The 24,527-nt window shown below is 33.5% G+C and overlaps 4 protein-coding genes across 8 annotated transcripts; 2 read left to right on the plus strand and 2 right to left on the minus strand.

Moving 5' to 3' along the window:
* Positions 1-1,076: 1,076 nt before the first annotated feature.
* LOC138122973 (lysosomal aspartic protease-like) lies at positions 1,077-7,531 on the minus strand. Its single transcript, XM_069037420.1, has 8 exons — positions 7,368-7,531; positions 7,179-7,314; positions 3,633-3,759; positions 3,459-3,577; positions 2,578-2,921; positions 2,363-2,525; positions 1,639-1,731; positions 1,077-1,583 (listed from the first exon to the last, which is right to left on the minus strand). The coding sequence occupies exons 1-8, from the start codon at positions 7,454-7,456 to the stop codon at positions 1,425-1,427; spliced, it is 1,230 nt and encodes a 409-aa protein (XP_068893521.1). The 5' UTR covers positions 7,457-7,531; the 3' UTR covers positions 1,077-1,424.
* On the plus strand, positions 4,050-5,897 carry LOC138122972 (E3 ubiquitin-protein ligase sina-like). Its single transcript, XM_069037419.1, has 2 exons — positions 4,050-5,401; positions 5,452-5,897. Exons 1-2 carry the CDS (start codon positions 4,348-4,350, stop codon positions 5,880-5,882), a joined length of 1,485 nt encoding a protein of 494 aa, XP_068893520.1. The 5' UTR covers positions 4,050-4,347; the 3' UTR covers positions 5,883-5,897.
* A 286-nt stretch (positions 7,532-7,817) lies between the features above and the next one.
* mRpL24 (mitochondrial ribosomal protein L24) lies at positions 7,818-8,728 on the minus strand. Its single transcript, XM_069037421.1, has one exon. It carries the CDS (start codon positions 8,623-8,625, stop codon positions 7,867-7,869), a length of 759 nt encoding a protein of 252 aa, XP_068893522.1. The 5' UTR covers positions 8,626-8,728; the 3' UTR covers positions 7,818-7,866.
* Positions 8,729-14,087: 5,359 nt separating this feature from the next.
* Nedd4 (E3 ubiquitin-protein ligase Nedd4) lies at positions 14,088-23,742 on the plus strand. Of its 5 annotated transcripts, none has more exons than XM_069039746.1 (17): positions 14,088-14,379; positions 15,398-15,477; positions 15,591-15,672; positions 15,727-15,765; positions 15,814-15,974; positions 16,079-16,238; positions 16,290-16,426; positions 16,652-16,778; positions 17,508-17,816; positions 20,020-20,353; positions 20,412-20,536; positions 21,549-21,778; positions 21,829-21,950; positions 22,001-22,241; positions 22,303-22,531; positions 22,580-22,749; positions 23,010-23,742. In XM_069039746.1, the coding sequence occupies exons 1-17, from the start codon at positions 14,236-14,238 to the stop codon at positions 23,110-23,112; spliced, it is 2,793 nt and encodes a 930-aa protein (XP_068895847.1). In that variant the 5' UTR covers positions 14,088-14,235; the 3' UTR covers positions 23,113-23,742. The 5 variants fall into 5 exon arrangements, with proteins under 5 accessions (XP_068895847.1, XP_068895848.1, XP_068895850.1 ...); XM_069039747.1 differs by having other exon boundaries at positions 16,088-16,238; XM_069039748.1 differs by lacking the exon at positions 14,088-14,379 and adding an exon at positions 14,881-15,072.
* Positions 23,743-24,527: the final 785 nt, after the last annotated feature.

A 24,527-nucleotide genomic window follows, 5' to 3' on the forward strand; every position in this document is an offset into this window, starting at 1 on the left:
AATTTTGAATTAAATGACAACAAAAAAGATCTACCATTTTTTATAATTCAGTGTTTCCCAAACTTTTTTTGAAAAACTTTTAGTCCATTTTTTTCGAAAAATATCAACATTTGTATAAGGCATTATTGGCTCAATCGTTAACTATTGTGGAGTCCTACCCGTGATTAAAATATCTGCACAACTTTCAAAGTCACCCTGTATAAAAATAAATAAACAATGGTTTCGTGCCGAACCTCTTTGAAGATTCATAATTTTTCTCGTGTGATGGGCCTTTAGAATCAAAACAAATTGTTTGTACGAATATTACTCAACAAATTATATTTTATTTTTAAAGTCATTGAAAATGGCTTTTACAAGATTGGGAGTCGTGTCTTCAGAGTAATTTTGTCCCGCGCGGCTAATTTCCTAAAAGATCCGGTGAAATCTGTATCTGAGCCGCGTTCTGGTGGGCTAAACGTCCCTCAAAATTTAAATATCTTAATAAATTCATACCTCTTGTTACATAACTGCAATACTTTCTATAGAGTGTCAGGTCAGGTCCACCCTAGAGACCACCTCGGCACACCCTGTCAGAACATTCCTGACTCCAGTTTGTCAGGCTGCCGGAAGGTCTCTTGAGGGGCGAGGGTCCATCTGGTGTCCCGAACGACTTAATAAAATTTGCATAATTACTCGTATCTGGCGATGTTTTTGTTATCGTCCGGGGCGATTCCTCAGTCGGAACCGTTGGATGAATAGGGATGTTCGTGAGGAGGTGTTCAGAAGAGAAGAGCGTGAACAAACGCGGTTGCTGCCGTCACATCTACGACGTCAGAATACTAACAAGCGGCCGCGGGCCATCTACCATCCTGCTCGACATTTTGTTCTCAAACAATACGCGCCTAGAATTATGCAAACATGAAAGAATAATTTGCTGCTCCGTGCCGGTGAAGACCCACTACTTGAAAACGTATGTTTAGAAAAACCATTTCATTGTGGAATTTTAAAAGAAGACGGTCTGGCTTCCGACAGTTATGAAATGAGAGTTGTCTGAATGAATTGCGGGCCCTTTACAGTTCGACTTAAACAAACCAAAGTACGACTACATCGAGGTTTTATTTCAAAAGTACAAAGTATAAAATCCAATAAAAAAGCACTAATTCTACACTAATAAAAAAATACATTTGATTACTGCTAAATTCGAAGAATCCTGAAGAAGCGAAAAATATGTCTTTTCAAAAGCAGTCTCATTAAATTGTTCCTCTTTCTAGCTGTCAGGGACAAAAATGGTCTGCAGTCCTTAAATAATGAAAAAAGAACGGAAGTGTATCTATCCCCTTCAGTGAAAATAGAAATCCATTATGTAATCACAAGACACTGAAAACAAGCAAATCTAAAGCATGCTATATACTATTGATACAATAAGTATCTTGATCCATTCGCAACTAATGGGATCTGACGAAACCAATGGTTTTTTCTTGGACGTTATAAACAGTATAAAACTGAGCCAAAAATGCGCCACCAAGCATCCATCGATTTTGCTCTTGTACAGTATTGGCTGGAATAAAGGCCGACAAACATAAAGTAATGGAGTGGTACGACATCTAAAACGTAAAATTATTATTTACTACTCCAATTCTTTACCATACTCGGACTTACCTGGATGGTGTAGTCTGGTCCAGCTAGAGTAAAATTCTTACCACCTAACACGAAATCGATTTTGGGTAGTTTATTAATGGTGTCACAATCAACCTTGAAGCAAAAATTAGACAATAGAATTCGATTATACCGAGTGATCAACATTGATGCGAAAATTTTGAAGTAGGTTGGCACGCGTGAGCAGTTGATAAAACAAAATTTTGGTTAACAATAATTGCCAGAAACAAAATTAAGAGGTTAGTTTTTTGTGGCTTTAAGCTAGTGTGGTAGAGCATCGTTTATTAACAAATAATTATTATTAGTAATAATTTCAATGCATCGCAATGTTAACTGAACATGATTAAAGAAAAACAACAACACTATAAAAGATGTTCGAAATGTGATCCTTCTTGTATGCAAAGAAAGTTTCTGGGTTTCATATTATTGAACACATTTCATGGGTAATACTGGTAACGGTGTTTTGTATGACGACTTCCTCCATTTCTCTCAAGGTATGTATTCAATTTTTAAAAACAATGGGTCGTACTTAAGGGAATAAAAAGAAGTCTAAAGGCGTTCCTCCATTATCAAAAATTTTGGTATAAATTTTCTGTCAGTACAAAAATTCAAATGCTTAAAAATGACAGTGTTGTCAACAGAAATTGGTAACTAAAAATGCCTACCAACAGAAAAAAGTTTCACCCAATGTTAATTACTCGATATCACTTTTTACACAAAAACTTACCGTGTATCTATGCAAGAAAAATTCTTTGGCATTCATCGCGTCGTGTATTTGGTCAACATCTTCTTGTGGCCCCACAATGGAGCTGGAACTAGTGTCGACAATAGCTTTGCAGCCCTTCTGGCACACTTTTGTATTCGTGTTCTTGTCAAAATTAATGACGATTCTAAATCAAAAGTGTATACTTGAGATGTCACAAGCAAAGAATTAAGACTCACTGATCCATTTGAAATTGCCAATATGCAAAATTTTCGACTTGCAAATAGGTGAAATTGTCATATACTATTTTGCCGTTGATCTTCTCTTTGTGAATGTGCTTGTCATCAACAAACCCTAAATTAATGTTACCACCACGATTGGACTGACGATCTCTGTTTAAATAGATTGAATATATGGGATTCTTGATTTTCTTTTGGTTAAGAAGGGTGTAGAAAAATGGAGTGTAACCGTCATCAGTTTGTAGACCCAGACCCATCACACCATCCGCCTTGTTTATTATAAATTCGTATGGTACATCAACCATTTCAATAAATGATTGTGCAGTTACATTAGAATGTGCTATCTAGAATGAATAATACATTCTTCAACGAGCGTATAATGATGGTTATTATTCACTCGGACGATTCCACCACTCGCCTACGGCTCGTGTTGGAATTTTCATCCTCTTGAATAATAGCCATTATACACGTAAGTTGAAGACTATACTTTCTCCACGACTACACCAAGAAACAACAATCTGAAAATGTAATTCAATTGAATTTTTATTTTTATTTTTTGACAATTAAAATTTTGCCTAGTTTAGCGGTTGCTAGGCGATGCGCGACTTATTGTTTACAAATGCATCCAATTGACGATCTGCCCGTGATAGAATGAAAATACGAGAAATGTGATTGACCGACAGCCGTGGACCGTGGATTTCAGTATAATTATTCTGTCACGGGGCGTGGAATTCATACCATTCTTTCATTGCATATACAGCAAGAAGGCATTTATTCTTTAATAGTTGTGGAGAAAATATAATTATGCAATTTCTCGATGAAAACTTATTTTTATTTTTTGTCTCAAAGTAGGAAAAAAAATAGTTTAGTTTTAATCTTACAGAAATGTTGTCATAAGAGAAAAATCCAGTCAAATTGTAGTTTCCTAAATCCATCAAAAATGGTCGCCCATCCTTTTTATATTCAGATGATTTAGTGTGATCGTATTTATTGTGGAAATCTAAAATTTGTAAAAATTCAACAGAATGGTGAAATAAACATGTGTCACAACTCACAACAACCAATTGTTTTAATATTACTACACTTTGAAGACATTACCCAGGAATAACTCCAAGTGGTATCAAAAGCTACATTCAGTGTTTGTCCTGGATGTCCAATAACAATCGTACCATAAAACTCGTCCTGTTGAAATAATAAGAAATGTACAATTTTTTCTTTCCTTCTGAAATTTAGTTTGGATTTCAGATGTTTGATTTTAGAATGAAAAAAAAAATTCTGAATACGGCCCTGTAGAAAACTAGAGTTTCATTTCAAAATCTACCACGACCTCCTTGATTAATACCAGACTCCGTTAAGGAGGTCGTGAAATCAACGATAGTACTATGACGTTTACTAATAGAGGGCGCACTAAAAATATAACTACAGTAAACTGCACGATTATCAATATTTATATTTTATATGTACATTTATATAGTTTTATAATATCTGCTTTGCCTTTGCGATTATTTTAATCAGCAATGACGCAATCGATAACAACTTCCCATATAAAATCATGTGCGATTTCGAAATTGAGGTTATCTGACCTGTCACTAATAATGTTCAGTGCAAAATCAACATAACTGGTGTGATGGGGCACGTGGTAAGGATTTTCCATTAAAGATTCAGTCGTGTAGTGGCCATCGTCGATCTAGTCAGCAAAAATTAGGTATAATCAATACATCACACTCCAATTTTGTGTTGGCGGTTAGTTCAGTGCATTTGCATAGGAAGATGTCAGAAGGCTCCTTGGTCCAGTTTACAGACAAGTTGCTTTCAGAAAACATATTTACGTGTGCTGCTTGTGACAAGTTGTTAACTATTCCTATTACACTAGTTGAAGATGTGGGCAATGTTTGCAATGAATGCTGCAGACACAACGACTGGCCAGGACTACCAAATACAAAGTTGCAAATGATTTTAAAAGAGTTAAAAATCCCGTGCAAGTTTCACACAACCGGCTGCAACGAACGAATTATGTTTGAAAATCTTCGCGACCACGAAAGTAATTGCAAATTTCACGAAAAACCTTGTCTAATGTCACACATGGGATGTGAATGGAAAGGGGTCCAAAGAAATTTTCCTAGTCATTTTGTTGAATACCACTCAGATAATGTTTTGACAAACCAGTTTAATATTTTTGTCATTGATGTTAACATCGAGGAGGCAACAAATGTAACAAAGTTACTCAAAGGCAAACAAGAATGTATAATTAGAATTAAAAAGGATGAAATTGGTGACTATCTTGTATATACAATTTGTGATGTTAAAAATACTGAATGCAATAATGACTGTATTATCAAACACGTGGGTCAAAATGGCAACTGTGTTGAAACCAAGTGCAAAATTTCAACATTGAATGATATACAAGTAACAAAAATTAACTTGGCAGCTCTGAGGCAGATGACTGATGCATCTGATATGATCACTGTTCAGATAAAAATGTCCAATTCGAATGACTGTAAGGAATTTGATGAAAAGATTTTGCAATATTTTGAGTGCCCAGTTTGCAAAACTTTGATGAAGCCACCAATTTATCAGTGTAAATTTGGACATAGTTTTTGTAGTAACTGCAGACCAAAACTAGAAAAATGTCCAAATTGTCGAGCACTGTTTGGCACTACCAGAAATTATTCTTTGGAAGGTTTAACTGCTGGAATAAGTTACTCTTGCATGTACCATCATCTAGGATGTGAAGAAACTTTAATGGTAAATGAGTTAGATAAGCACGAGGCAATTTGTCCATTTAAACCATATCCATGTCCACTAGATGATTGTTCATTTAGAGGTACAATGATTTAAATTTGAAACAATCAAATGATTACTTTTTATTTTTAGGAACGCATTCCAACATTGGCAAACACTTGGATGAGAACCACAAAGATAGAGTTATAGCTGCAGATTTTTATAAAACTACTGTGGAGTTTCGGTTAGAGCAGATGATCGATTTTTACAATTATCAACAGAAGTTTTACATGGTTTTTGACGAAAATATTTTTAGACTAAGTTTTAAACGTAATTCGGATTATAGTTTTTGGGCTGTGGAGGTTTTAAGAAAAAAACATGATGATTCTGTGTTCATTTATGATATAGGTATAATAGATATGAGAAAACCTGATAGAAAACTAATCAGATGTGATTTATGTTTTACTGACACAAATTGTGAAGAGCTATTTAAGAAATGCATCCTTTTCCCTAACAATATTTTGGCCTCTTATGCTTGCAATGGAATGTTCACTTATTATTGCCAAATACGTAAACGTCAATAAAAATGTTTCTATAAATATCTTGAAATAAATAATGATTAAAGAAACAAAGTCTGTTAAGATTTGGTGGGTTGCGTCATAATTTTTTAATCTATGGTGCAGAGAACAGATTACTTTTCCTTCACTTTCCCCAACTTCCATTTTTTGAACAGATAATTATGTGTTTTTTTTACTTGTTATCAATCAAATTGCTTTCACTGCGTGAAGGCTTTTTAATAAACGGAAAATCTATACTTAGCAATAAGGCTAAGCGACAACTGAAAAAATTCATGCCGTTACAAACTACTAATTGCAGTAATGAACGGTCTTTTTGTTACTTCATTCAGTGGAAGATTTTCCAAATAAATAAATTAAGGCCCGGTTGCATAAAGCGATGTCAAGTCGTTGTTAAAGTTAACATAATATCAAGCGATCTGATTGGAGGATATTTAACATTTTATTTGAAGCTTTATAGATACAACCGGGCCTAAAAGTAACACTAACAGCCTCTAATCGAATTCGTAACTGCTGTATTATTGGTTGCCTGACCATCACTACATTAATTTTAACAATCGTATATTTTTATTATTTGTCTTGGTCTAGAATAATTATTTCAGACTACCCATACATAATAAAATACGAAATTTGTGACAAATTATGGAATAATAAATTTTAACACGAAATGACATTCCATAAATTTCTACGTATTTTTCTTTGTTGTTGACAGTACTGTTCTATTTATATGTACTCCCCATTTTACTTGTCAAAGTGCTTTTATAAAATCTATGGTAATTTCATTTGATACATCACAACACAATTAAATGAAGCGATGACTGGTTTTAATATTATTTATCTATATAAATAATATATAGATTCTGATAACAGTATGTCAAATTCGCAAATATGAAATACTAAGGGTTTAATATTTTGCTAATGGGCGTCAACTTGGTTGCAAAGATAAGATTTGTCAACAAAAAAAATATATAGTTAACATGTAGGTAAATAAAGGTATGGATATTGGGTAGATGGGGCATCACTGCGGAATAATACATATACTTATTAATCGTAAAAACCATATTAAAACATGCAGTGGCGGCCCTGGGGTAGAGCGAGAGGAAGGCCGCTCTAGGCGCTAGGTGGGAAGAGGCGCCAAAATCTGATTTTTGAAAATCTTTGTATTTTATTACCAGAAACTGAATTATAATTGATTTGAAGTTGTCGACTAAAGGGCGCCCACAGACAATCTCGCTCTAGCCTGATAATGGGCTAGGGCCGCCGCTGAAAACATGCACAGCATGAGCTTAAAATCATATTACTCACATCTAAGTATCTGTACAAAGCAACCGAATCATTATCTCGGGACATTCCTTCAATGAGCTCTTTAAATTTGTTACCAAAATGATGGCCATGTTTTAAGAACTGTTCCGCGGGTGTCTTCTGGCGTCGAATTTCAAAACTAAAAAAAAAAACTTTTCCTACAGATATTAAAGGAATTATTGTTAAATTTACCTCAAAGTATGATTGTTGTTGGTAGTTTCACAAAGTACATATTCGTGCAATAAAAACATAAAAATTAAAAGAAGGTTTTTGCGAGACATTTTTTTAATAAACGCAATCTGGAGATATTATGTCACCAAACACTAATCGACCACGAATGTTCCTCAGACTTGTTTGCATCGAGATATAAATAGTTCAGTTGCCAATGAGGTATTTGTGGATATCCCCCAATTGACCAGTGGCGTGCACACAACCGGTTTATTGTGCCGCCGAACCCATTTAAGAATTAATTTGTAATAAAAAATGTTTAAATGCAGTACATAAGATGCTGGGAATGTATAAAACGTGGATCCCTTGATCAAATTTTCGCATTTTTACGAAAACACTTCTTTTATTCTACTTAACATTTTAAGAGCAAGTGCAATTTTAGAGAGCACAATGTGTACGTATGAGAAAAATACAACAGTTTTAATCTTATTTATTTGTTTTATTTAACTGCTACAAAAATAAATTAATACCAATAATATTTGGCAGGTATTCGATCCTCTTTAATGTTCATTACATCCATAATGTCCATTTCAAAGGTTTTTAAACCAGGCTCAAAAGTTATTTGTGTAACATCATTTGCTTTAGTGTCTTTAGGTTGTTCCTTATATGTAGCCTTTGTTTTGTAGTCAACAGTTTCTTCTGCTGTTGCAGGTATAGGTATAATTCTGCCTGTCCTAGTGGACACCCTAACTTCCGACCCATCCTCTGTGAATCTCCACTCAACTGAAGTTGCTTGCAGGTCAGAAGGATCAACAAGAGCCACTTGATTTGTTACCAAGAGAGGTTTTTCCATTTGCATATGAACTCCAGCAAAATCTTTTCGTTCGCCCATTTTTTCTAAAACACAGTTTAAACCTTCAACTGTTACCCAATTTCTTTCTTGGACTATCTGTTTGACAATTCCTTGTTTTCCCTTGTCTTTTCCAACAAGAACTTCCACTCGATCACCACGGAAAAAACTCCATTTTTTTATTGGTTCTACAAATACTTTTGCATGATATACCCCAGGCGAATTTTCTTCACGAAATTCAGCGGTCCATGGGCGATGCATTCCAAATTTGTATTTGGTTCGTTTTATAACTGCGTTAGCTTTATACTGAATGCCTTTTGGATTTTTCCATTCTACTTGCTCCATTGCTCGTTTTATGTACCGATCAGGTAAATTTGAAAAATCTTTCGAGTATTTTCCTATTTTCGAAAAAAGTAACTGCGTTAACCTCATCTTATTATATTTTACGACGATAATTGAGGATAATCTTTTTAAAATATGCCAAATTTTAGGTTATATTTTTGACATCGTCTGAAAACACTCCCTACTTTATCGGCGTTCGGCGGCAATTATAGGACCAACAGTGGCGTGGCAATTGCATTTTTTCAATTACCTACAAATTATAGCTCTGAAATTAGGTAGAATACCTATTACCTATATTTTGTTTAATTATTATTGTAACATAAAATGTATTAAATTGTATTGAATTAAGCCAACACTACAAAATGCACTAGAATACATTAATTAGAGCATAATTTCAGAGCAAAAATGTTACTGCTTGAAGGCTATATTCCTATATTTCAAATTTAACGTGGGCTAGATACTAGATACTTTCTCTACATGGAATTTAGTGATCTTTATGTCAACCAATCCATAGATTAACCAATCTCTCTCTGGCTTAGAGGCTCGCTGGACAAACTTTACAACTTGCTGAAATTTACCGATTAAAATGTATTCGAACAATGATAAAATCCTCAAAACAGATCATTTCAAGAGCTAAAGTGTAATTCGGTTGAGAATTCAACGCACGTGTCAAAAACCAATGAACATTAAGAACTGGACTGAATAACAGCCAATTACGAGCGAGCTTTTTTGATTATTCTGTAGGTACAAAATAAATGGGCGATTATTCTGCATCTAACTCTTCAATTGTCACCAAATCAACAAATTCGCTTTTGACAGTTTAAATTTGTCGTTATATGTAAAAATTGCAAAAATGGAAGCAAATAGATGGTACTGCTAATACGTAAAGCACGATTTATAGTTCCGTATACATATAGCATAACATAGTCAAAAATCATAAACATAACATAACTTTTAAAATTCAATTTAGTTCATGACAAAATGTGATATGATTGTTGACTTTTTAAATGTCAAATTCAAATATGTTTTGTGAAGACAAGGTTTTAGAAGCTGCTGCTTGTGCTGTACTTCGGTACTTCGCTCTTATCGCCGCTCTTATCGCTCATCTTAGCTCCAACATAAACGTTCCCTTACAAGAGATAGGTCGTAATAAAGGAAATAGGAAGAAACCACGAAAAAATAGTTATTTATTTAACGAGTTCGTGTGTAATTTTGGCTTTTTTTTGGCATGAGTGGACCAGTTTAAAACTCGAGTAAAACGAGTGCCAAAAAAAGCCCAAATTACACAAGAACGAGTTGAATACAACGTTTTTTTGTTCGGCGAGCCCCTTAAAGGCTCCAAATCGCTAAAAATCTTTAAAATTAGCTTGACGTTTCGTTTTGACAAGTCGTCAAATTACTCAAATTTATCAAAATCCGTTCACACAGGAGAAAATTCTCAAATTGTGACAGTATCGAACAAAAAAAATGTTTTTAAATTGAATTTATTGACAGCATACCTACACATAGGTAACCGTTTCTATGGAAAAATATTAAAATTCCGTAACTTTCATGATACATAACATATAAACCATTCACGATTATTTCAAATTCGGACTATCTATGAAAATCTGACATTTTAGTTGGCAGTATTGTGATTTGTCTTAATAAATCTATTTTAGGTTATAATTCAACCGAACACTGCTCCCAAGTTGTTACATTTTTTAAATAATTGAACGCATTAGGAACAATAATCGTAAAATTGTAATTGAAATGAAACATACATATTTGTAGGGCAGTTCTGGGTAAATTCTTATTAACTAAATTAATGACGGAATTGACAACAATGCGAATATTTAAAAACGAAACGTCATATGACAGGACCTGACACCAATCTAACAAAAAAATATCACGGCCTCCTGCGTGTTTAAAATAATCGTGAACGGCATATATGTAATTGAAATTGGCCAATTCATATGTAAACGGATACGGACTTATGTTATGTTAACGGATCTATAAAGGAATACATTTAATTCAGTAAGATTCAATTTTGATATGTTATGCCATACGTACAGTCGTTGACCAAAATAAAATAGGACAAAGTAAATTTCGGTTGTGTAATTCGATATTTTTGCGAAATCTATCTCTTAGGAAACAAAAGTGTCAAAAATAAAAAAACAATTCTGATAAGTGTCATCATTCGACAATATTCCAAAAACTCAGAATCATTCAATTGAACAAAGTGACGAGATGACAAGTGAAAAAACACAACCTAACTTTTTGTAAATCAATCGTCAAGTTAAATCAAGTTGAGACACATACGCCTCAGTTACACTACACAAATCTTTGAATTGTGAAACTGTCTAAGGACTCTAATTTTATTTTGGTCAACGACTGTACATGTTACGGAACTATAAATCGGCCTTAATGTTATAAATACCTATGTTAATGTTAATATATACCGTTTCGTAAATGTCTGTGGTTCTGGTTTGTTAAATTCTCATGTAAAATACAACTCTTGACATGGACATGTGCGGATTATATTTCTCGCTTCGCACTCGTTATATTTCCAAAATCATAGCAACGAGTTAAAATTCAGGAGAAATATAATCCGCACATGTCCATGTCACTCGTTATATTACTACTGATTATTTTATGAATTAAATAGTACCATTTGACAACAGTATTTATTTTATTACTTTAGCAATAGGATTGAAAACATCTGAGAAACCTACTTGACGAATTATCGAATTACATATCACTATAATCCAAAAAATAAAGCCTTAGAATTGGTCGAAAACGATGATGAATGTAATAATCTGTATAATGATGTCTTCTTACTTTTAAAATGCGTTAAAAATCCCACAATCTAATTTTTTCTTGCATTTTTAATGTCAGTTAAATCTAAATTATTTCTTGTACAACATAAAATGAATTTGAATATATTTAACTACATAGCTCATCATTGACAAAAAGTTTATTAAAACTTCTATCAAAGTACAGTCGATGGACAAATAAAACTGGGACAAAAATGACAATCACATAAGTCAAAATTTACAAATTTGCATCTTTTAATTACGGCTTTATCACAAATAGGTTAACTTTGGTATGACATATTATATAGACACTGACAAATATATTGACAATTCAATGATGTGATTTACATAGATTAAATTTTAAGTGTCCCAGTTTTATTTGTCTACCGACCGTACCTTTAATGTATTTTTCCGTTGACCGCTTGTTAATTTCAATATTAATGAATTCTTTTGTCTAAATTATAGTGTATTAATGGACCTCATTAATACACTATTTTTCATTAATCAACGATTTTTGCGATTTTGACGTTTTGATTAAATTTTGATGTATAAACAACCTCGAACATGCATTGTTTGCACTTACCAACACTGCAGCAGGTAGTGCAGCAGGGTTTTCTATATTTTATAGCTCCATAACTGCACAATTACAAATTAACTTTTTTAAAAACCGACATTTTTGGTTATAATTCGCATGTCATATTTTTCAAAGGTAACTAAGTTTTCTTAGTAACCGTGATTTTTACGTGAAATTGAATGTGAATGGAGTTGACTGACGTCTTCTGACACTCTTTGTGGAAAAGTGAATAAAAAGTGTTGAAAAATTTAAAAATGGCCTACCCTGAGGACAAAAAAAGAATAAAGGTATTTATAAGGTCTCATCTTTATGGAAAAAGATGAAATTGGTTTTGATTTGGCTTTAATTTCAAAATTTGTCACAAAAAAAAAGTTTGCGGTCAACGAAAAAATTTTGTAATCAACTCTTTTGTTAATGGGCGATTAATAATCTCAACTATTAAAGCCACTCACTCGCTACACTCGTTCGTGCTTTAAACAGTTTCGATTATTAATCGCCTTCATTAACAAACTAGTTTATTAAATAACTATTTTATTATACCTGAATCATAATCCCTGTTTTTGACACTAAAATGCGTGCTAAAAAGGGCCTTTAAAACACTAAAGCTTTAAGGGTTGCGTAGGTAACAACAAATTCACCTACATTTTGAACAATGATAAATAGACATTTATAGAAAAGTTACAATAGTAACGAAACAACAACAATTGACCATTTCTATATCAACGATTAATGACATAGATTACTTGGGAAAAGGTTTTTTTGTTATAATTTTTAGATTTTAGTGCAGGTATAATAAAAAATAGCGTATGATACACGTTTATAAGGGCCTTTAAAGCACTTGCGACGTTAAAAGTACTCCGCTACGCATCGTGCTCTTAAACTCGTCGCGCGTGCTTTAAAGGCTTCCTTATAAACTTGTATCATAATATACTATAATATCAAGCAAATATCATCTAATACTTTTGCGAAAAATATTATGAGTTAATTAATCGATCTTAAAAACTATAAACTTCTTATAAAATCAAAGTTAACACTCGACATTTGAGCTGCACTCTGTTGAAAGAAACATATAAAAAAAACTAAAAGTAAAAGAAAAAACAGCTCTCTCTCAAGGTCGATGGTTTTGGGGGTAGCCCCTGGCCACAAGAAGCAAAGCTTTGTAAGCAGTGTGTTGCTTATGCAACTAAAATAACGTCCATCATATAACATACTTCATATGACGATCTTGTTTTTTTGATTTGGTACTACATTTTATAAATCTACTTGCATATTTAAAATATTTTTACAAAAAATATTCGCCAAAAAAATCATAATAATTAAAATTTGCAAACATAACTATTTTTAACTTACCCGACCAAAGGTGGGTAAGTTATTGTGATCAGTCCAAAATTTCGAATTGCTAATTTCATTTGATCTTTACGTTTTGAGGTCCCCTGAACACGTTTATGAAGTTTTTAGAATGATGTCTGTCTGTCCCACTTTTCGTTCTCCCATGATTACTCAAAAACGCTTTGACCGATTGCTTTAAAATTTGACCAACACAAACTTGCCCGTGGTTTCTCGAGGAAAAGCTTTTGGTGTCAATCGGACCACGGAGGGTGGAAGAAGGTGGGGGTAGGTCGAAAAAATAATAAGGAAACATGGAAGTTTGACTTTACCGTTTGAAAGGGCATGTGTTTTTATGTCGGAAACGATGTTTACCATTTGCGGATTTTTCCAATATGGCGGACTTACAAAGTTATTTACGTCTTCATAGATCGACGGCGATAACAGCTGAAACTTTTAACAAAATAATCTCGGATCTTACCATTGGAAATAACTCCGTAATATTGAGTATCGAATAGAGTTTGGTGTCAATCCGACTACGAGGGGAGGAAGAGGGTCCATTTTTGTTTCATTACAAATCATACTGTTGGAAAATTTTAGAGAAATCATTAAATAAATTGATAATGTTCATTAAGACGAGCACAAAGTAAACACACAGATAAAATAGTTTCAGTACCTACAGTACCATGTTATATTTTGAAATCCAATGATTTAATTAGTGATCTGCGTGATTTATAAATATAGGTCGCGACATCCTGTACCTACATGAGAACAAAAAATAGATGCTCTAAATTTTATCAGTGTCAGTGATACTAATCTTTCTAAGATATAATGTGTTCCTTATCGTATTTCACACTATGTGATAAGATTCTGGTCAGGTGCACTCGTCATAAAGTAATTTATACGACAAAGGTGCCAAATTTTGTAGTCTCGTATATCACAGTGCCAGTGTAGTGCCTCGTGGATTATATAAAAAGATAATGCAAGTGTTTAATTCGTGCGTACATGCCTCTGCATATTCAAAATCATCTTGCCGTGCCTTCGGATGGCCATCGGCAACGAAGCAGATCTTGGGGCAATAGATTACGATCTCTATCTGTCGTTTCCTTAAATCACAGTCCAAGGAGATCCTTTTGCGTATCTAGCTTGGTGAGAAACTGAAAAAATACCAATACGTTTATTTTTATGGTGGCTGTAAGGCATGACAATGCTATACGAAGATTAAACAACACAACTTGTTGATTTAGGAATTTTATTTTTTATTACAAATGTTACAATACACATCAATTTTAAAAAATTAAAATCAAAATTGGATGCTTTAGTAGATAATTACTTTCAATGCAAAACAACTATATTTGTTAATTATTGTTATTTTTTCCATTAAATTGAAATTATTTCTAATGATAAAGTAGATATATGCAACCAACAATTTTTTGGTGTGATGAAAATTATATACCAACTTGAACAAGAATTTTTTAGCCTTGTTGATCAAATAAAGTTGTTTTTGTTTTTAATTGTAAAAGTTATAAATAGCCTGAAATATGTTTTTTATTATGTGTATATTTTACGTTGAAAATATTTATTAACTCTTTTTCAAAATTGGGTATTAGTTGTTGAGCAGGGTAACCAATAAGTTATTTTAAATTCCCTAGGATACGTCACTGAAAAAAAGTTGACATTACAGGAGTTTGTGTTGCTCCTCAGTTCTTATTGGAATGAAAAAATCGTTTTTGTGGCTGTGATAATTTCGACGTTAGATGTAACATAAAGCTTTAATTTTAATCTTTCATGGCATCAGATAATATATTTGGTTACCTTCCCGAAATCGGAATCGATGGATATGTAAGTTACAAAAATAATTACGTACAAGGCTCTATCAATGTCATTCATTTATGTTTTTTCCTTGGGATCTTAAATAACGTAACAAATTAAATAAATGACTTTATTGTTAATCAATTTTCACACTTCTGACTCGATCCTCGCTACAAGTTTCAAGATGTATCAGTAGATACCTTCTTGGAAGAAGTTTCCAAATTGTCAAATGATAATTGGGACTTGAATAAATCGAACCATTGTTGTAATTACACATTTCGGAGATCATACAAATAAACATTTACTTTTGTTTATTTGTTTTATGATTGAATTTTATCAACTGGACTTGTTACAGACCGAAGAACCAACTAGCAAGATTCGTCTTAAGATAATACGTGGAAAGAATCTTATGAAAAAAGACATTTTCGGCGCCAGGTAAGTTCACTCGAAAATTTAGGCGAACCGCAGACTAAATTGATGACGTCGGTGTACATTCGTTACGTCATATATCATAACCTACAATTGCAAAATGTTTTGTTTTAATTCAGCGACCCGTACGTGAAAATCGACCTGAATACGATAAACGGCGATGAAACCATCGATTCAGTCTTGACAAAAACAAAAAAAAAGGTGAGGTGGACTGTCACTAAGATTTCTCATCTTAACAAAAAATATTTCTTACAGACTTTGAATCCAGAATGGAATGAAGAATTCGTATTTAGGGTAAGTTTGTGCGAAAGATTTGTCCCCCACATCTAGCTTACGTTTTAGGTAAAACCTGCCGAACACAAATTGGTTCTACAAGTTTTTGATGAAAACAGACTCACAAGAGATGACTTCTTGGGAATGGTTGAGCTGACTCTAGTCAACTTACCGAGGGAGCAAGATGGCAGGAACATAGGAACAGTCAAATATCTGCTGAGACAGAGAAGGTAAAACTTAACTGATTTTTTAATTGTTTTTCATGCCTGCCTGCATGTTTTAATACTGTGTCTGATGTTGCATGCTGGTCTTACACCCGCATTACTCAACGTAGCGATTTTAGTGCGCGCTCAAGAGTTCGAGGACATCTCGAAATATATCACGCCTTCCTTTATGACAGCGACGTTCCCCCCATCGCCGATCCCGAAGAAAGTATTACCGACGACAGAGACTGGGAATTTATAAGTGAGAGTAGAGAGGAGAGTCCTGCACAGGTGATACAACTGACATTTTATTTTTTTGTTAATACACATTTCTTCCTGCAGCCGATTTATATTAATGCAACGTCGGATTCAAACGCGCCTTTGCCACCTGGTTGGGAAGAGCGTCAAGATGCCAACGGAAGAACATACTACGTCAATCACATAGCAAGAACCACCCAATGGGAGCGACCCACTTCAAGGTACTTACCAAGTCTAGAGTAACTGTTTAATAAAAAATTTATTGTGACATAATTACTGCTGTTTAAGGTCAAACTTGTGGCAGGTGATATTTCATATTTATTTATCTAAAGGCAATGACAATGGCGGTAGAATTTTTTCTGCACGGTGTGATAGTTAAAATTTGATGTCTTATTGTCATGTTGAGCGAAATATTTCGGGAAAAAGATCTAATGCATTTTTTATAGCAATAACGTCGATAACCAACTACAAGAGCAAAGAGTACTTGAACAGGCTGTACTATTCGAACGTCGTTATCACATAAGTGCAGAGGACGAAAGCAACGGTCGTGGAGATTCTACCAATACCAGCCAAGTATGTTAATTTTTTTGAATTCAGTTGTCGGAAATATTTTATTGGTAGTTGGTGTAGTGGTATTGCATGTATGAGGTGATGCATTAGTGTTTACAGTTTGAAACTTTGGTGGTTGGCCATTCATTCATCAGCTCGCTACATGTCTGACCTTTCGTTTTTCACTTTTGAAAACTGTTTTTTTTTTTTTTTTTTTTGTTCAAAGTAAAAACCACGATTTTCATTATGCAATTCTATGATCAGTACCTCGTAAATATGCATAGATCAATTAAAGTGCAATAAAAAGTTGTTTTTCTCTGTCTTTATTATCCAACACATGTTAAGTACATTAAACTTCCACCTTAGATTATTTTTTATGCGTAAATTGTTTTGACATTTTAATACCACCATCATAATTTAAGAATAAACATTTAAACTAACTTGGCCATGAAGTATATTCTCATAAAACACGCTTAATAGAGTCGGAATGAATTTTACGAGATTTGCACTAATTTTAGATTTTAAAGAAGTATCTCCGAAATTGGTCACTTTTAAATGAAGAAGTAAGTTTTATTTGAATATGCGATAACCAGAAGTTTGCTCACTTGGCACTAGAAAAAATCGTTGAGGTCGGGTGGAGGTATTATCACAGGAGCCCCTTTTGATTTTTCCCATCGTCTTGTACATGTCATCCACTAACACTATTAACAGATAGCTAGAGTTGCATGAGCGTTCTGTTTGCATGCTGGTCAGGCCGATAGTCCGAATAATGACGGTGCGGCCGGTGGTTCCGACGTAGGTTCGAACGTAAATAACCCGCCGGAAATAAGGGTAGAAACTGAGACGGACGACACACTCTCAGCTAAGCTCAACAATCGCCTCAGTATCAAATCGACCGGAAACAATAACGATTCCGAATACAACGCCTCGGCAGAGAGCAATGCGAGCAGTAGGAGGAGTTCGTGTGATTATCCACAGTACGAACTGAGAGGCAGGTTTTTTGGGTCGCGTATAGATCGACGTCCAGACGATGATTTCGAAATTGTCAACACGGATTCGGAGGTTGGTACGCGTGTCTGTCTGTTGCTTATAGTTGCGTGTTCATGGTTTTTTGACGCATACACGAAGACTAACTATACTACACTTTTCATTTTCATTGCTTTCGATAAGTGGTATAATGTAGCTTGGATATGTGTTTTCTTGTTTTAATGATGTTTAGTATCTTTATTGCAAGTACAGGATGCTTACGACGCGTTTAACGCGTTTTTAAAATATTCGAAATTGAAATGGAGACAAATAACGTTTGGTTTATTTGAAAATTTTTATCTTTCAACACACTGTTTAAAAAACAGCCAAAATGACTCATCTAGTATAAATGTAGATAAAATTGTCTTTATGATGACTGTATCAAAATAAATAAATGTAGAATTTTACGTCCAATATTTTATCAGTTAAGAGGAAATGATTTAATTTTTGTTTTTTCGGAAAAATGATTCCACTTTCTAAATACGCAGTAACCTTTTGTTGTTTAAATTTCCTTTTATGAATAGGTAAAAAATGTTTATTTTATTGGGAAATTACTAAATAAGTGTGTTTTTTTTTTTTTTTTTTTTTTAATTGCCATTCCCGTTTTTTGCCATACGGTTTTTACGGTACCTTTCGGTCGGCCGTTTTTCCAATTCATTTTCCTTGTTCCTTTGCCTATCGGTGATGCGACGGGGCTCCGGGGCACTTTCCCCGGCCACCCACGCCCATTCCACCTCACATTCACAAACATACACTTTCTAAATACGCAGTAACCTTTTGTTGTTTAAATTTCCTTTTATGAATAGGTAAAAAATGTTTATTTTATTGGGAAATTACTAAATAAGTATGTTTAATGCGGATTAATTGTTAAGTATGGATTTAGTACGAATCACACCGTAAATAACTCAAATATTTGGAAAAAAAACCTTTATAATAGTAAATTTATTTTTATTTTTATGATTGAAGAAGTAAGATCATTTTCATATTGGATCTTTGATGACTTCAAACCTTTGCCTCTTTTTAAACTCGACTAATATGATTTTATCTGAAAATTTTATTAAAAACATTTTAAATAGTTGAGTTGTGTTATTTGCAGCAAAATTAGCATTGTTTCGAACATTTTTTTCCTAATTACTTACTTTTATCTGTTTATTAAAATATTCAGTTTTTTTCCTTTTTCAATTAATTAACGTTTTTCACGTCCCCTCCAAAGCGCGTACATCGATCTCTATTATCAAACATGGAGTTGTCACCACAATGACCAATATTTGCATTGCCAGAATATAAAAAATCCTCATAACTTTTTATAACCACTTGGTATTTTCTTTATAAAAGAAAACTTCTTAGTCTTTCATAATAATTATGCTGTCTGCACCGTTTTAAAAAATGTATTGTATCATTTCCATTTTAGGTTTCCATAGTGTGTGATATTTTATATACCAATTTTCTTAATAAAACTAAAAGGTCGTGTAGAATTTTTTCGCCCAATATTTAGAAGGTGACGGTACAGTTTCGTAACATTTTTTATCATAGTCATGAATGCAAATAAACTCATACTGACACCAATCTGACGAGGCCAAATTTATTTTGATTTAATTTTATCAGATACTTTGTAAATAAGCCAGATCGTAGTAGGATTTAAGTACACTAGTAAGTTTTTTTTAAGAGAAAACAAATTATGATTTCCATTTACTGTTCAAATATTATGATAACATCTTGTTATTGACGGTTTTTCGAACGTCATAAAATTAATATTGTCTAATTTAATTGTTGGTTCTGGTGTCCGTAATATCAGGTTTTCTGCTTCAAAAGCGTAAAGAAATGAACTACGACAGCAACTTTATTAAATTAATTAACACCAATAATCTTTATCGCTATGACAACAATTAATAATTCAGTCGTGCCAACTGAAAGCGTGTTTTATATGCACTGCACGTTTGACTTTTCTTTCTATCCTGAAGCTACAATCGAATAATAAAATTTAAAAAGTTCAAGTATGGGTCAAGATATTTTCTTTTTTTAATGAACGCTGTAATAAAAAGAATGTAGAATTTAATATGAAAAAATTTGTTAATGGCATCCTGTACAGTGTAACGTGTAAGTTTCCTTTTAAATACCGCAAAGATCAGTAATTTAGTAATTTATGAAAGTCCTGTTTATTTTGCCAACTTACTACAAAATACAAGCTCTATTATTTTTGGAATACGAACATCAATGACTACAGCCGCCTCTTTTCCAGAGTGATGATCACACAGACAGCCTGTCAAACAGCTCGTCCCGTCGCGATTCTACAGTTTCTACGACAAGCAATTCTAACAACTTAGAGTTACTGTCTGAAGGTCTGCCGCCAGGATGGACGGTCCAGGTTGCCCCGAACGGTCGACTCTTCTTCATCGATCACAATGAAAGAACAACGTCGTGGGTGGATCCTCGGACCGGCCGTGCGAGCCCAATGCCTAACCAAGCAACCGTGCCTTTAGTCAACAGAAAACCGGATGACGACTTAGGACCGTTACCGGAAGGCTGGGAAGAGCGAGTTCATTCCGACGGAAGGATATTTTTCATCGATCACAGTGAGAACCGAGCATAATTTTTGACAGTTAAAAAATTGTAACAAACGTTTTTGAATAGATACGAGAACCACCCAATGGGAGGATCCTCGTCTGTCGAATCCTCAAATTGCCGGACCCGCGATACCATATTCGAGGGACTACAAACGGAAATATGAATACATGAAGGCACAATTGAGGAAACCTGTGAGTTTGTCTGCAATTGCTTTTTGTATCGGGTTTATGTGTAGCTAATAGCTGAGTTGTTGTGGTAAGCAAAACCTTAAGGCTAATTCTCGGTAGGGTTGTTGTACAGTAACTTGGTTAATTAGTTAAAGAGCTAAACAATAATGTTTTTTAATTAGACCAAAATAAATTCGTGTTTAATCACCGTTCACGTTGTTTTGGCATAATGGGAGGCCATGAATTATTTTTTAACGTTGGACGCACTGTGTGATTTCCATCACGAAAGTCCTGCATGCGGACCTATCAAAATGAACATATAAACCATTCACGATTATTTCAAATTCGGACTATCTATGAAAATCTGACATTTTAGTTGGCAGTATTGTGATTTGTCTTAATAAATCTATTTTAGGTTATAATTCAACCGAACACTGCTCTCAAGTTGTTACATTTTTTAAATAATTGAACGCATTAGGAACAATAATCGTAAAATTGTAATTGAAATGAAACATACATATTTGTAGGGCAGTCTGGGTAAATTCTTATTAACTAAATTAATAACGGAATTGACAACAATGCGAATATTTAAAAACGAAACGTCATATGACAGGACCTGACGCCAATCTAACAAAAAAATATCGCGGCCTCCTGCGTGTTTAAAATAATCGTGAACGGCATATAACATGTTGCTGAATTTCCCCCGATGTCTGAGTATTCTTCTATTGCAAACTAGTAAAACTGACAACAATGCACTAGACATTGGCGCTATTTATAACCTCAAATGAAGTGCAAAATTTCCATGGCCTCCCATCATGCCAAAACAACGTCGACATTTTGATATTTGAGTTACCTTGTTTGGATACTATTTCTGTAATTTAGTCAAACTTCAATTTTTTTGTAGAAATTTTTCAAGAATAATAACCAATTTTTGCCATAGAAATTATATTTCAGAATTCAATAAATAATTAATTATAGAATTAATGATATAATAATATAATGCAGAATTATGAACTTGACTCAATATTTTTTAAAGAACAATGTGCCCAACAAATTTGAAATAAAAGTGAAACGAAGAAGTATTCTCGAAGACTCGTTCCGTGTGATAACCTCGGTTCCTAGAGTGGAACTGTTGAAGACCAAATTATGGATTGAGTTCGAAGGTGAAGTGGGATTAGATTACGGAGGTCTAGCTAGGGAGTGGTTCTATCTCTTGTCCAAAGAAATGTTCAATCCTTACTACGGATTATTTGAATACTCAGCCATGTATGTACCAGTTCAGTTTGATGAATTTAAATTACAGATTGTGCTTTTAGGGATAACTACACATTACAGATTAACCCATTTTCAGGTCTGTGTAACGAAGAACACTTAAATTATTTCAAATTTATCGGTAGGGTGGCTGGAATGGCCGTATATCACGGAAAATTGCTCGATGGTAAAACCAAAGTGTTTGTTGAACTTGTGCAATAATCGCAATATTTGCAGCGTTTTTCATTAGGCCGTTCTATAAAATGATGTTAGGAAAAAACATCGATCTTAAAGACATGGAGTCTGTCGACTCGGAGTATTATAAATCACTTCTGTGGATAAAGGAGAACGATCCATCTGGATTGGATCTAACATTTTCTGTAGACGAAGAGTCCCTAGGGCATACCACCGTCCACGAACTTAAAGAGGGTGGTGCCAACATTCCACTAGATAACACAAATAAAGACGAATACATTAAGTAATGAGTGGTCAACATCTAAAATTAGAATGCAGCCTAAATTAATGTTGTTGATTTTTAGGTGCATAATTCAGTGGCGATTTGTTGGACGAGTGCAACAACAGATGAATGCATTTTTGTCGGGTTTCAACGATTTAATTCCATTAAGTATTGTTAAGATTTTCGACGAGCACGAATTAGAACTGCTGATGTGTGGAATACAACATATTGATGTAAAAGATTGGAAACAAAACACTTTGTACAAAGGGGATTATCACGGAAATCACATTGTTATTCAGTGGTTCTGGAGGGTAAACACAACACAGTAGTATTTTCCTCCTGCTAACTCTCTATTTCAGGTTGTTCTATCATTTAATAACGAAATGAGAGCTCGTCTTTTGCAGTTTGTTACTGGCACGTCAAGGGTACCAATGAACGGATTTAAGGAACTTTACGGCAGCAATGGACCTCAGCTCTTTACTATTGAAAAGTGGGGCACGACTGATAATTTTCCAAGAGCTCACACGTGGTAAGTTGAAGAGATATTTTGATGATACGCCACAGGTTTTAAACGATGTGGTGTATTGATAATTAATTTAAATAGTTGCTAGCGAAATGCATACATTTTAAGTAGTTTTAATAGTTAAAAGAGAAGTCGCAGAATTTTTTGAAGCTTGTTTTGGTGATGAGAAAAGTCGTTAAAGTGTAATCGTGTCAATCGTAGTTAATTATGATAGATAAGACTTGTTGGCATAAATTATTTTTACGGTTTATTGTCGATTTTTCCAGTTTTAACCGATTAGATCTACCTCCTTACGAGAGTTACCAACACCTCAAGGACAAGTTAATCAAAGCAATAGAAGGATCGCAAGGTTTTGCGGGTGTAGATTAAATAATGTGAAGGAATCTATAATCTATTAAATATTATTCTGTCCATTATTTACTTAAGGTTCTATAAGCCTCTTTGAAATCTATTTCAATCATAATATTATATAAATATTTTATAGAATGATTCTGAAGTCGTTATTTTTATCTGTATTGTACTTTGTAAATATTATACATGTTTTAAACTATTTACTGTAGACTACATCATAGCTTTGTTCTTATTTTTTAAATTAGAATAGGCAAATCGTTGAACGTGAAGTATTTTATATTCATATAATATTGATAAAATGAAAGCAACGTTAAAAAATTTAAAGTCATCGAGCAGCGGTTAAGTGTTTCAGTAACGTAAATTTGACTGAAGTTGCATCTTTGCCAATTACTATTGTCTTGATTATTGTTGAATCTGAAGATTTTTTATTAACCTTTAAGCATGCTGATTTAAATAAGATACTTAATAAATTTTGAAATTGCTTACCACAAGTGTATTTTTATTTTTTTGCGTATGTTTTATTTGTATTTCTGTTATGTTTTTCCATTATTATTGAATTGTATATATTTTCAATCAAATATGCTGTATTATGCTTTGTATGTTATATGGGATAAAAATATATATTTTAATAAACTCACTTGTTCTCAATGTTGGTTTTTATTTATTACCTAATTCAATGATATTGCGGTACATTTTACGATGAATAAAATTACTTTCGGATAAGGAAACCGAAATTCTTGCTAAATTTCATGATTTTTGCATATACAGAATGTATCAGGAGTAATAAATAAAATGCAACCCACAATACATTGGAACGTAAACCTGGCATGGAGGCGATAAATATCCGGCTTTTCCTCCTGATGTATTGTGAGTTACATTTTCTATTCTGCCGGGCTCATTATCACTCGTAAAATATCCAAATATATAAAATATCCTGTACTGGTAGGTAGATGACTCATAAAGTCATAAAATATCAAACACAACAATACAACACAATAGTGAGGTCCCAAAAAAAATAAAAAGTACCGTGAATCACTATCAGTTATTTTTTAAGAAAAGTAGGTTAAGGGGAACCACAGGATCAGTTTAGAAGTTTAAACTTTTCACGGCGCAATCATTTTTTGCTAATGTAATATCAACGCAAGGGTTTGATACAAGTATGTAGTAGTCACGAGCAACAAATTTTGATCCTCTAATATATTCTAAAATCCATTCAAAAATCAAAAAACCACCACCTGTTGCTTTAAATTGATAAAATTTAAAAAACCCTAGGTAGATATTTTTTCATACTAGGTTGGTAACTATAAATTATGACATTTATTTGATTTAAAATAAAATTCAATTGCTTTGAATTCCGTTCATATTGTTTTATTAGCAGCCCGTGTCATTTATTTATTGATTCTTATTATTTTTACTTAAACATGTCTAGAAAA

Source organism: Tenebrio molitor, chromosome 2 (assembly GCF_963966145.1).
Source record: "Tenebrio molitor chromosome 2, icTenMoli1.1, whole genome shotgun sequence".
NCBI classification, from domain to species: domain Eukaryota; kingdom Metazoa; phylum Arthropoda; class Insecta; order Coleoptera; family Tenebrionidae; genus Tenebrio; species Tenebrio molitor.